Below are 13,697 nucleotides of genomic sequence, written 5' to 3'. Positions count from 1 at the left end.
CATGGCTTGTCTCTCACTACCCATGAGCCTTTGCCAGCCAGCCTATTGGAAAGGGACTGGGGCTGTGGGAGAGATGGTGCCTCGATATCACAGACAGATGCAGGTATAATCCCAAGCATGTTGGCATGTTAGTGTCAGTTGCCCTTTAATGGTGCCAGCTGAGTGACAGGCCGGAGAGAAGCTGCCCCTAGAGACAGGCAGAGGGCAGGAGAGGTAGGTAGGCGAGTCTCTATCTCTAATACAGGGCTGACAGTGAGCGGGAGTGGGGGGCACAAAGGCACACAAAGCGGCACTGACAGCCCATTGTCCCCCCGCTGACTGATCGCTGGGGCAGGAGAGAAAGGAGCCCCCCCCTGGGCTTTTCATGCTGTATAGAGGGATTTATAGGCAATGAGCAGCGTGAGGGGCAGCCACGTCGCCGGGCCCCTTGCATCTGGGCCACGGATTAAATGTCTCCCGATTTCACGCTGGGAGCCTAAAGTCTGGAACAAATTGGGAATTTTAAACACCTTCCCTCCCCCCCCCCCCCCCAATGGAATAACAAGCTCCGCCTCTAGCAGCTATACACATTGGCGTTGCCTACACCCCAAACACTTACTATGGGCCCTACAAACAGCTATGGGACAGTAGGAACTGACTGATTCACCTGCACAGACCCATCCCCACAACAAGGAAAGTGTATCAGCACAAGGAGCGGTGGGGTTTAGAGCTCCATCGAGGAGGATATGTTGGTTACTGGGGGATATAAAATAAGCACCTCCTATTCCTCGGTACGTCCAATAGCGGAGCCACCCTGTAGTAGTACAGTAGGTGTAGCAGGAACCAATTGCTGTTAGGGGTAAATATATCCCACCTACCTGTAATTCTTCCCCTCCCCAAGTTGTTCCATTAGGAAGCCCTATAGATGGCAGAAAGCCCCCCCGAGTAGTAATGGTGTCTCAGAGTTAGCCCCCCCAAGTTTCCCTGGCGTGTATAAAGGCAAAGCTAAACCTCCCATATGAACATATAACACATCTGTTATCTGAAGCTGAAAGAGATGTCGGACCCCCGCAAAAGGCCCCAGAGTCCCACCCCAAGCGCAGGTATGTAAATGGCCCCCGGCCAGTGTTCCTTCTCTGGGGCAAGGGCAGGATTAGCAGCAGATTCGCACACTTCACAATGGGCCGGCTGATCATTAACGACTCACTAAGCTCGGCTAGTGAATAGGGCTTATTGAAATGAGGCGCCGGGGGGGGCGGGGGGGTATGGGGGGGTGTTCCCAGCCCATTCTGCACCCTGCGTTTAGTAAGTATATCACTTCCACTTTGATTCCCCGGCCGCCCCACACACTGGCTCCCACACTCTCACCGCACAAAGTCAATGAGCCCATTGAGGCACAGCATCCTGTAGGAACCAATGTGCCCCATGCCGGGATATTTACCCCTGGGCACAACCGGACGGGGAAATGGGGCGTGTGTTCCCACCCCAAAACCAACTGAAATGTGTGTGAATGAGGGAGCAAGGGGCCCCCACCTGGGGGCAAGGGGCGCCACTATACCCCCCGATACCTATAATAACACACACTATAAAGGTTCTGTTGCTTCTGCCTCTGCACAGTCCCCAGGGGCAGCTCGCTGTTTATCTGCCACTTTAACCTGCCCCAAGGGCAATAATTATATGAAATAACAGCACAAGCGGCCTGGGACCGATGCGGAGCAGTACACAAGCCACGTGCATATCTATACAAAGTGCCCAAACTCCGGCCAATCCCGGGGGGGAGTCTCTGCACAAATCTGCCCATCGACATTACGGGGTCATTAAGTGCATTGTGCCTATTTTTTTGCCCCTTGCAGAATTGCCACAGGTCTCTGCACCCCCTAAGGGTGAATAAATGATAGCGTTTGGGTTGGGAAATGTATATCCATGTCCACTTCCTTTCTGGAACAATCACTGCAGTCGTGTCTTGCTTTACGGCAGGGATACTGTCACAATGCAAGGTCCCATTTAGGGCGGAGACATCTAGAACAGAGGCCTATTAAAGGGGAGATAATCCTGCCTTTAGGCAAGGGAGCACCTCTCTCGCTGCCGTTTCCCAGGATGCACGGGGTGCTGATGGATTTGCTACAATGGGGCGCAGGACGAGGGCCCCCACAGAGGCCGGTGTGGGTGCCGTATGACTCCAGGGACGCAGGACAAAGGCGGCACAGAGAGGGAGTGGGTGGACAGAGGCGGCAGGGAGAGCGATCTCATTACTTTCTCGCCATAAAGCAGATACGATCTCGGCTCCTACACAACTGCCCTCGCCGCCGCCGTGTAATTACACTGATAGCATCTCCGCCTGCCCCCGCCGCACACATTTCATTAGCAGTGACCCCTTGCTCTGGGCTGGGTGACCCCAACAGCGCTGCCAAGGACCACCAGGACAAAGAAAAGGCCCCCGATAAGGAGGGAGCCTTGGTGCAGAACAAGAGCATCAATGCAACATCAGTGGGACTCTCAGACGCCTGCAGTTGGGGGTATTTGTCACCTTGCTGCCTTGTTGTTAGGGTCATCAGCCCCCTAGCAACCCCGAAGCAGGACTTATTTTGATTTCTATACAGCGATTATTTATCTCCCACCCTGACCCTGCCCGGGGCACAACCGCACCTCCCGACCATGAATTATTCAACCTCAAACGTTAAAAAACAAAGACTAATTGCAAACTGTCTCCGAAAAACCACTGTCTGCCTCGTACCGTGGGGTATTCATTAAAGGCCAGCGCGGAATAACGCGAGCCGTCAACTAAAATATCAGTTAATTTCCCATCGCCCAATTCATCCGTTCCGCATTGATTTGCCCAGGGAATCCTCTGCCTTTAATATTTATTGGGCAGATCAGTTGCCTTATAGTAGCACAAGGAAAAGAACCCTATATATATCAACCCTATATAATATATATATATCAACCCTATGTAATAACCAGATATATGTATTATTTCAAATGGGGCTCCAAAGCAGTTTCCGATATCCTTGTACTGTGAAGTAGGGGGCACATTATTTTTTCTAATGCACAAATATCAATGAGTTATGGGATATCGATCCCCAAGTGCTATTTATAAGGATACGGTTGCCGTGGCTTTAGGTGCTATGTAACGCTATATACAGGGCTAATGAATGGCACATCTGTAAGGGTTCTGGTGAGGTTCCTTTGGAACTGGGTCACGGTTGCCTTTATGCTTAGAAAAACCCAAATGTTGCCAGACAGAGTGAATGCGTTATAGCAACAGCCATCTTGTATTAGGTTCCATGGGCCCCCCTGCAGCCATCTTGTATTAGGTTCCATGGGCCCCCCTGCAGCCATCTTGTATTAGGTTCCATGGGCCCCCCCCGCAGCCATCTTGTATTAGGTTCCATGGGCCCCCCTGCAGCCATCTTGTATTAGGTTCCATGGGGCCCACCCGCAGCCATCTTGTATTAGGTTCCATGGGGCCCACCCTGCAGCCATCTTGTATTAGGTTCCATGGGGCCCACCCTGCAGCCATAGTAACATAGTAACATAGTAACATAGTAAGTTGGGTTGAAAAAAGACATACGTCCATCAAGTTCAACCATAATGCCTATACCTAACCTGCCTAACTACAAGTTGATCCAGAGGAAGGCAAAAAACCCCATCTGAAGCCTCTCTAATTTGCCTCAGAGGGGAAAAAATTCCTTCCTGACTCCAAGATGGCAATCGGACCAGTCCCTGTATCAACTTGTACTAAGAGCTATCTCCCATAACCCTGTATTCCCTCACTTGTAACTGAGAGCTATCTCCCCTACCCCTGTATTCCCTCACTTGTACTGAGAGCTATCCCCCTACCCCTGTATTCCCTCACTTGTACTGAGAGCTATCTCCCCTACCCCTGTATTCCCTCACTTGTACTGAGAGCTATCCCCCCTACCCCTGTATTCCCTCACTTGTACTGAGAGCTATCCCCCCTACCCCTGTATTCCCTCACTTGTACTGAGAAGCTATCTCCCCTACCCCTGTATTCCCTCACTTGTACTGAGAGCTATCCCCCATACCCCTGTATTCCCTCACTTGTACTGAGAGCTATCCCCCCTACCCCTGTATTCCCTCACTTGTACTGAGAGCTATCCCCCCTACCCCTGTATTCCCTCACTTGTACTGAGAGCTATCCCCCTACCCCTGTATTCCCTCACTTGTACTGAGAGCTATCCCCCTACCCCTGTATTCCCTCACTTGTACTGAAGAGCTATCCCCCCCTACCCCTGTATTCCCTCACTTGTACTGAGAGCTATCCCCCCTACCCCTGTATTCCCTCACTTGTACTGAGAGCTATCCCCCCTACCCCTGTATTCCCTCACTTGTACTGAGAGCTATCCCCCCTACCCCTGTATTCCCTCACTTGTACTGAGAGCTATCCCCCCTACCCCTGTATTCCCTCACTTGTACTGAGAGCTATCTCCCCTACCCCTGTATTCCCTCACTTGTACTGAGAGCTATCCCCCCTACCCCTGTATTCCCTCACTTGTACTGAGAGCTATCTCCCCTACCCCTGTATTCCCTCACTTGTACTGAGAGCTATCCCCCTACCCCTGTATTCCCTCACTTGTACTGAGAGCTATCCCCCCTACCCCTGTATTCCCTCACTTGTACTGAGAGCTATCCCCCTACCCCTGTATTCCCTCACTTGTACTGAGAGCTATCCCCCCTACCCCTGTATTCCCTCACTTGTACTGAGAGCTATCTCCCCTACCCCTGTATTCCCTCACTTGTACTGAGAGCTATCCCCCCTACCCCTGTATTCCCTCACTTGCTACTGAGAGCTATCCCCCCTACCCCTGTATTCCCTCACTTGTACTGAGAGCTATCCCCCCTACCCCTGTATTCCCTCACTTGTACTGAGAGCTATCCCTCCCTATCCCCTGTATTCCCCCTCACTTGTACTGAGAGCTATCCCCCCTACCCCTGTATTCCCTCACTTGTTACTGAGAGCTATCCCCCCTACCCCTGTATTCCCTCACTTGTACTGAGAGCTATCTCCCCTACCCCTGTATTCCCTCACTTGTACTGAGAGCTATCTCCCCTACCCCTGTATTCCCTCACTTGTACTGAGAGCTATCCCCCCTACCCCTGTATTCCCTCACTTGTACTGAGAGCTATCCCCCCTACCCCTGTATTCCCTCACTTGTACTGAGAGCTATCTCCCTACCCCTGTATTCCCTCACTTGTACTGAGAGCTATCCCCCTACCCCTGTATTCCCTCACTTGTACTGAGAGCTATCCCCCCTACCCCTGTATTCCCTCACTTGTACTGAGAGCTATCTCCCCTACCCCTGTATTCCCTCACTTGCTAAGAATCCATCCAGCCCCTTCTTAAAGCTATATAATGTATCAGCCAGTACGACTGATTCGGGGAGGGAATTCCACAACTTCACAGCTCTCACTGTAAAAAATCCATCTTGTATTAGGTTCCATGGGCCCCCCCTGCAGCCATCTTGTATTAGGTTCCATGGGCCCCCCCTGCAGCCATCTTGTATTAGGTTCCATGGGCCCCCCTGCAGCCATCTTGTATTAGGTTCCATGGGCCCCCCTGCAGCCATCTTGTATTAGGTTCCATGGGCCCCCCTGCAGCCATCTTGTATTAGGTTCCATGGGCCCCCTGCAGCCATCTTGTATTAGGTTCCATGGGCCCCCCTGCAGCCATCTTGTATTAGGTTCCATGGGCCCCCCTGCAGCCATCTTGTATTAGGTTCCATGGGCCCCCCTGCAGCCATCTTGTATTAGGTTCCATGGGCCCCCCTGCAGCCATCTTGTATTAGGTTCCATGGGCCCCCTGCAGCCATCTTGTATTAGGTTCCATGGGCCCCCCCTGCAGCCATCTTGTATTAGGTTCCATGGGCCCCCCCCGCAGCCATCTTGTATTAGGTTCCATGGGAACTGAAGCCAATCTTTGCTTGTGTGAGTGCAGGGCTGTGATTGGCTCTCTCCCTCCTACTGTGCTTCTGGTAGGGACCGTTAGGACACGCCCACCCCTCATATGAAACCCAGACAGGGACCTGAGAGGCTCTATAGGGAGCTCCAATGAAGGGGCCATTGTTACAGACATTCAATTTTAGACCAATGAGAAACCAGCACCATATATAATTCCTAATTGCCTACAAAATAAGGGTTTTTTCCATTTATCCAATATGCCCTAAAATTCAGGAAAAGTCCGGAAATACAATATTCTCTGTGTAAATGAAGTAGCCTATAGCCAAGCGGCTACACAGCACTGCGCAATGTGGGGCCCATAACTCAATATCAATACAGGTACGGGACCTGGGGCTTTCCGGATAAGCGGTCTTTCTGTTATTTGGATCTCAATACCTTAAGGCTACAAAAAAATTGTTTAAATGTTTATTTAACCCAGTAGGATTGTTTGACCCCATTAAGGATTAATTATACCCTAGTTAGAATTATGCGTTTAGATAGATGGATACAGAGGCGATTGGTAGATACATAGACAATAGAAAGATAGATAGATGCATAGACGATAGACAGATACAGAGATGATTGGTTGAAAGATAGATACAGAGATTATAGATATATAGACAATAGAAAGATAGATAGAGAGATGGTAGATACAGAGATACAGAGATGGTAGATAGATAGATAGATAGATACAGAGATGGTAGATAGATAGATAGATAGATAGATAGATAGATAGATAGATAGAACATAGGAAAGATAATTACATAGACAAGAGAAAGATAGATACACAGACTATAGACAATAGATAGATAGATATTATACAATCCAGGTTAAATGAGAATGAGGCAGAGAAGGGGTTCAGTAGCCACACTGGGCACCACGCTAGCCATAAGTCGCCCCTACAGGCAGATAGGGATGGGGGCACGGCGCCATGGCTGGCAAGCCGAGGCTAAAGACGGGCATTTGTTCTAACAAGATAACAATGACAGCTTGCGATGCATCCAGTGTGCTGCAATGTGAGGCGCGCTAATGCGAGAAGTAAACAGATTTACTATCAATCAGCAGAATCACGAGACAGAACCTGGCCCAGACCCATCATTCCGCCCACGTTGTTCTACCGACGGCACTCACTGAATACTCATTCCCCCGGGGGTACCTATAGATGCCTCTCCGGCACTGTACCCCCCAGAACCCCTGCACCCCCACTTCTAGCCTGTCCCTGTGTGCCAGCTGGCGATGCAGCGCTTAGGAAGTGTACCCTGGCACCTACCCACGCACACACACGCCGGGGAACGGTTTGATGGAAGGTGCGTGGGGAGGGGGATCACTCAGCCCCCCCAAATACCGCTCTGCATGCACAGCACACACACAGACAGTGGGTTATTTCCCCTTTATGTGCAGCGCCAGTGCCGGGAGGCGCCGCAGAGCCTGTGCCTGACACTCGTTGTTTATGATTTTGTTTTTCCCACGTAATCGCGCTGCAGCACCGCATCGAGCTTTAGGGGCCCCCGGAGACCCCCCCCCCCGCGCCAGGGAACACTCTGTAGGGCACAGAGTCCTGCCACATGGGGACCCACAGTGCTCCCCCAAACCCCCTCCTCTCTCCTATACAGACAGGGGCCCCCGGAGACCCCCCCCCCGCGCCAGGGAACGCTCTGTAGGGCACGCTCTGTAGGGCACAGAGTCCTGCCACATGGGGACCCACAGTGCTCCCCCAAACCCTCTGCTCTCTCCTATACAGACAGGGGCCCCCAGAGATCCCCCAAACCCTCTCCTCTCTCCTATACAGACAGGTACCCCCAGAGATCCCCCAAACCCTCTCCTCTCTCCTATACAGACAGGTACCCACAGTGCTCCCCCAAACCCTCTCCTCTCTCCTATACAGACAGGTACCCCCAGAGATCCCCCAAACCCTCTCCTCTCTCCTATACAGACAGGGGCCCCCAGAGATCCCCCAAACCCTCTCCTCTCTCCTATACAGACAGGTACCCCCAGAGATCCCCCAAACCCTCTCCTCTCTCCTATACAGACAGGTACCCACAGTGCTCCCCCAAACCCTCTCCTCTCTCCTATACAGACAGGTACCCACAGTGCTCCCCCAAACCCTCTCCTCTCTCTTATACAGACAGGGGCCCCAGAGATCCCCCCGTGCCAGGGAACGCTCTGTAGGGCACAGAGTCCTGCCACATGGGGACCCACAGTGCTCCCCCAAAAGCTCTCTCCTATACAGACAGGTACCCCTAGGAGCAATGCACCCCTACACTGTCCTACTGTGCCCTTCCCTCTGTGCCACATGGGGGCCCACAGTGCTCCCCCAAACCCCCTGCTCTCTCCTATACAGACAGGGGCCCCCAGAGATCCCCCAAACCCTCTCCTCTCTCCTATACAGACAGGGGCCCCCAGAGATCCCCCAAACCCTCTCCTCTCTCCTATACAGACAGGTACCCCCAGAGATCCCCCAAACCCTCTCCTCTCTCCTATACAGACAGGTACCCACAGTGCTCCCCCAAACCCTCTCCTCTCTCCTATACAGACAGGTACCCACAGTGCTCCCCCAAACCCTCTCCTCTCTCTTATACAGACAGGGGCCCCAGAGATCCCCCCGTGCCAGGGAACGCTCTGTAGGGCACAGAGTCCTGCCACATGGGGACCCACAGTGCTCCCCCAAAAGCTCTCTCCTATACAGACAGGTACCCCTAGGAGCAATGCACCCCTACACTGTCCTACTGTGCCCTTCCCTCTGTGCCACATGGGGGCCCACAGTGCTCCCCCAAACCCCCTGCTCTCTCCTATACAGACAGGTACCCCTAGGAGCAATGCACCCCAACACTGTCCTACTGTGCCCTTCCCTCTGTGCCACATGGGGGCCCACAGTGCTCCCCCAAACCCCCTGCTCTCTCCTATACAGACAGGTACCCCTAGGAGCAATGCACCCCAACACTGTCCTACTGTGCCCTTCCCTCTGTGCCACATGGGGGCCCACAGTGCTCCCCCAAACCCTCTGCTCTCTCCTATACAGACAGGTACCCCTAGGAGCAATGCACCCCAACACTGTCCTACTGTGCCCTTCCCTCTGTGCCACATGGGGGCCCACAGTGCTCCCCCAAACGGTTCCCTATAGCTCATATGGATGGTTTTGGCAGATAGGGCTGCGTTTGTAACTGGATTCCTAACCCTGACTGTCCCTTCCAACCTGACTGTCCCTTCCAACCTGACTGTCCCTTCCAACCTGACTGTCCCTTCCCAACCTGACTGTCCCTTCCCAACCTGACTGCCCCTCCCAACCTGACTGCCCCTCCCAACCTGACTGCCCCTCCCAACCTGACTGCCCCTCCCAACCTGACTGCCCCTCCCAACCTGACTGCCCCTTCCAACCTGACTGTCCCTTCCCAACCTGACTGCCCCTCCCAACCTGACTGCCCCTCCCAACCTGACTGCCCCTCCCAACCTGACTGTCCCTCCCAACCTGACTGTCCCTTCCCAACCTGACTGTCCCTCCCAACCTGACTGTCCCTCCCAACCTGACTGTCCCTCCCAACCTGACTGTCCCTTCCCAACCTGACTGTCCCTCCCAACCTGACTGTCCCTCCCAACCTGACTGTCCCTTCCCAACCTGACTGTCCCTCCCAACCTGACTGCCCCTACCAACCTGACTGCCCCTACCAACCTGACTGCCCCTTCCAACCTGTCAGTTACAGCTCCCAATGCTAACAGACCCCTGCTGCACCAACATGGCTGCCCCCACATAGAGGGACACGGGGGATCAGATAGGGAATGGAAAAGCATTGGGCAAATACTTTTATTGCAAAATCATAAGGTCATGCAAAGACACTGTTAAGATAGTAAAGATAGATCTATGTAAAATAAATAAAAAATAATAATTTCTGGTATCAGTATCTCTTTACACGGGCAAGTTATCTGCCCATGTATGGGTACCCCCTACAGGCCCACCCAACCAATATCTGGCCTAAAATTGTCCAGATCTGTATCGGGCAGGTTTCATTTCCCTGTCGGATCGGGAACAGCATTGGCTCATTGATGCGCCTTCAGCCCGACAGCCCAAATACCCGCTGTTTTAATTCTATTGCTTGGTAAGTGAGTGTGGGTACCGGCAGGGCAGGGCTAAGCAGTGCCAGTAGGTACCAACAGCAGCTAAGCGAGTGTGGGTACCGGCAGGGCAGGGATAAGCAGTGCCAGTAGGTACCAACAGCAGCTAAGTGAGTGTGGGTACCGGCAGGGCAGGGATAAGCAGTGCCAGTAGGTACCAACAGCGGCTAAGTGAGTGTGGGTACCGGCAGGGCTAAGCAGTGCCAGTAGGTACCAACAGCGGCTAAGTGAGTGTGGGTACCGGCAGGGCAGGGCTAAGCAGTGCCAGTAGGTACCAACAGCAGCTAAGTGAGTGTGGGTACCGGCAGGGCAGGGATAAACAGTGCCAGTAGGTACCAACAGCAGCTAAGCGAGTGTGGGTACCGGCAGGGCAGGGATAAGCAGTGCCAGTAGGTACCAACAGCGGCTAAGCGAGTGTGGGTACCGGCAGGGCAGGGATAAGCAGTGCCAGTAGGTACCAACAGCAGCTAAGCGAGTGTGGGTACCGGCAGGGCAGGGATAAGCAGTGCCAGTAGGTACCAACAGCAGCTAAGCGAGTGTGGGTACCGGCAGGGCAGGGATAAGCAGTGCCAGTAGGTACCAACAGCAGCTAAGTGAGTGTGGGTACCGGCAGGGCAGGGGATAAGCAGTGCCAGTAGGTACCAACAGCAGCTAAGCGAGTGTGGGTACCGGCAGGGCAGGGATAAGCAGTGCCAGTAGGTACCAACAGCGGCTAAGTGAGTGTGGGTACCGGCAGGGCAGGGATAAGCAGTGCCAGTAGGTACCAACAGCGGCTAAGTGAGTGTGGGTACCGGCAGGGCAGGGATAAGCAGTGCCAGTAGGTACCAACAGCAGCTAAGTGAGTGTGGGTACCGGCAGGGCAGGGATAAGCAGTGCCAGTAGGTACCAACAGCGGCTAAGTGTGTGTGGGTACCGGCAGGGCAGGATAAGCAGTGCCAGTAGGTACCAACAGCAGCTAAGTGAGTGTGGGTACCGGCAGGGCAGGGATAAGCAGTGCCAGTAGGTACCAACAGCGGCTAAGTGTGTGTGGGTACCGGCAGGGCAGGGATAAGCAGTGCCAGTAGGTACCAACAGCAGCTAAGTGAGTGTGGGTACCGGCAGGGCAGGGATAAGCAGTGCCAGTAGGTACCAACAGCGGCTAAGTGAGTGTGGGTACCGGCAGGGCAGGGATAAGCAGTGCCAGTAGGTACCAACAGCAGCTAAGTGAGTGTGGGTACTGGCAGGGCAGGGATAAGCAGTGCCAGTAGGTACCAACAGCGGCTAAGTGTGTGTGGGTACCGGCAGGGCAGGGATAAGCAGTGCCAGTAGGTACCAACAGCAGCTAAGTGAGTGTGGGTACCGGCAGGGCAGGGATAAGCAGTGCCAGTAGGTACCAACAGCAGCTAAGTGTGTGTGGGTACCGGCAGGGCAGGGATAAGCAGTGCCAGTAGGTACCAACAGCAGCTAAGTGTGTGTGGGTACCGGCAGGGCAGGGATAAGCAGTGCGGGCACAGGGGGGGGAAGATGAGGAGGCGGGGGGGGGGGCACTAGGCACCTGATTATTACAGGAGAGGGAAGATGATCGATGCCTTTGTGCTTAGGTACAACTGCGCGGCACATACCCATTGCTGGTACCTAATAAATAACTGGCACGGGGGATCTCTCAGCCGCCACTCTGTGCCCAGATGATTAGCGACCCCGCAGCCCGCACTGCTCACGCTCGGTGCCAGGGCAAAGCAGCCATTTGTCAAACAGGAGTGTGTGTATCCGGCAGGCCCCAGCAGCACAGCGGCGATACCAACATACGGATACCCGTAGGCGCCGGGCACTGTGCAAATTATGCCAAGGACACAGCACCCAGTCTGTACTGTACCTCCCAGTATAATCCCTGGAACTGTAACGGGCACTGCACCGGGCACTATAAACCCCGGGCAATATTACCCACGGCCCTGTACCTCCCAGTATAATCCCTGGCACTGCCCCTGGCACTATAAACCCCGGGAAATATTACCCACGGCCCTGTACCTCCCAGTATAATCCCTGACACTGCACCTGGCACTATAAACCCCGGGCAATTTTACCCACAGCCCTGTACCTCCCAGTATAATCCCTGGCACTGCCCCTGGCACTATAAACCACGGGCAATATTACCCATGGCCCTGTACCTCCCAGTATAATCCCTGGCACTGCACCTGGCACTATAAACCCCGGGCAATATTACCCACAGCCCTGTACCTCCCAGTATAATCCCTGGCACTGCCCCTGGCACTATAAACCCCGGGCAATATTACCCACAGCCCTGTACCTCCCAGTATAATCCCTGGCACTGCTTCTGGCACTATAAACCCCGGGCAATATTACCCACAGCCCTGTACCTCCCAGTATAATCCCTGGCACTGCCCCTGGCACTATAAACCCCGGGCAATATAACCCACAGCCCTGTACCTCCCAGTATAATCCCTGGCACTGCCCCTGGCACTATAAACCTCGGGCAATATTACCCACAGCCCTGTACCTCCCAGTATAATCCCTGGCACTATAAACCCCGGGCAATATTACCCACAGCCCTGTACCTCCCAGTATAATCCCTGGCACTGCCCCTGGCACTATAAACCTCGGGCAATATTACCCACAGCACTGTAACAAGGAGCACAATCCCTGGCAACGCACATGACTGGATAATACTCAGTACAGCATTCAGCAGTATCATGCCCCGCCAGTGGACCCAGTAGTACCGTCCCCCCCAGTGGACCCAGCAGTATCACAGATTTTTAGCCCATGTAATGGAAACCAAAATTGATGATGAGAATGGGTCAGTACATAAACCCAAATACTGAGATGTTCTTGTATAACAGTAACTCACACACAGTGCAACCCCTTCCTTAATCCCTAGAACATAACTCTGCCTTTCCCTATGTGCCGGCAGCACAGTCCGACCCAGTAGTACCCAGTTACACCGGCAGCACAGTCCGACCCAGTAGTACCCGATACACCGGCAGCACATCCCGACCCAGTAGTACCCAGATATACCGGCAGCACAGTCCGACCCACTAATACCCGATACACCGGCAGCACATCCCGACCCAGTAGTACCCAGATACACCGGCAGCACATCCCGACCCAGTAGTACCCAGATACACCGGCAGCACATCCCGACCCAGTAGTACCCAGATACACCGGCAGCACATCCCGACCCAGTAGTACCCAGATACACCGGCAGCACATCCCGACCCAGTAGTACCCAGTTACACCGGCAGCACATCCCGACCCAGTAGTACCCAGATATACCGGCAGCACAGTCCGACCCAGTAGTACACAGTTACACCGGCAGCACATCCCGACCCAGTAGTACCCAGATATACCGGCAGCACATCCCGACCCAGGGTAGTACCCAGATATACCGGCAGCACATCCCGACCCAGTAGTACCCAGATATACCGGCAGCACATCCCGACCCAGTAGTACCCAGATATACCGGCAGCACATCCCGACCCAGTAGTACCCAGATATACCGGCAGCACATCCCGACCCAGTAGTACCCAGATATACCGGCAGCACAGTCCGACCCAGTAGTACCCAGATACACCGGCAGCACATCCCGACCCAGTAGTACCCAGTTACACCGGCAGCACATCCCGACCCAGTAGTACCCAGTTACACCGGCAGCACATCCC

The 13,697-nt window shown here is 53.8% G+C and overlaps 1 protein-coding gene across 1 annotated transcript in view; it reads right to left on the bottom strand.

The window, feature by feature from the left end:
• efna3 (ephrin A3) overlaps nucleotides 1-13,697 on the bottom strand; it is a gene marked incomplete in the record, with an annotated part of 67,276 nt that overhangs the window by 44,247 nt on the left and 9,332 nt on the right. Inside the window, 1 exon segment of the mRNA NM_001011360.1 lies at nucleotides 737-747. Within this exon segment, the coding sequence (NP_001011360.1) occupies nucleotides 737-747 (11 nt within the window).

Source organism: Xenopus tropicalis, chromosome 8 (genome assembly GCF_000004195.4).
Source record: "Xenopus tropicalis strain Nigerian chromosome 8, UCB_Xtro_10.0, whole genome shotgun sequence".
NCBI lineage: Eukaryota > Metazoa > Chordata > Amphibia > Anura > Pipidae > Xenopus > Xenopus tropicalis.
This window is presented reverse-complemented; position numbering and strand designations above follow the sequence as displayed.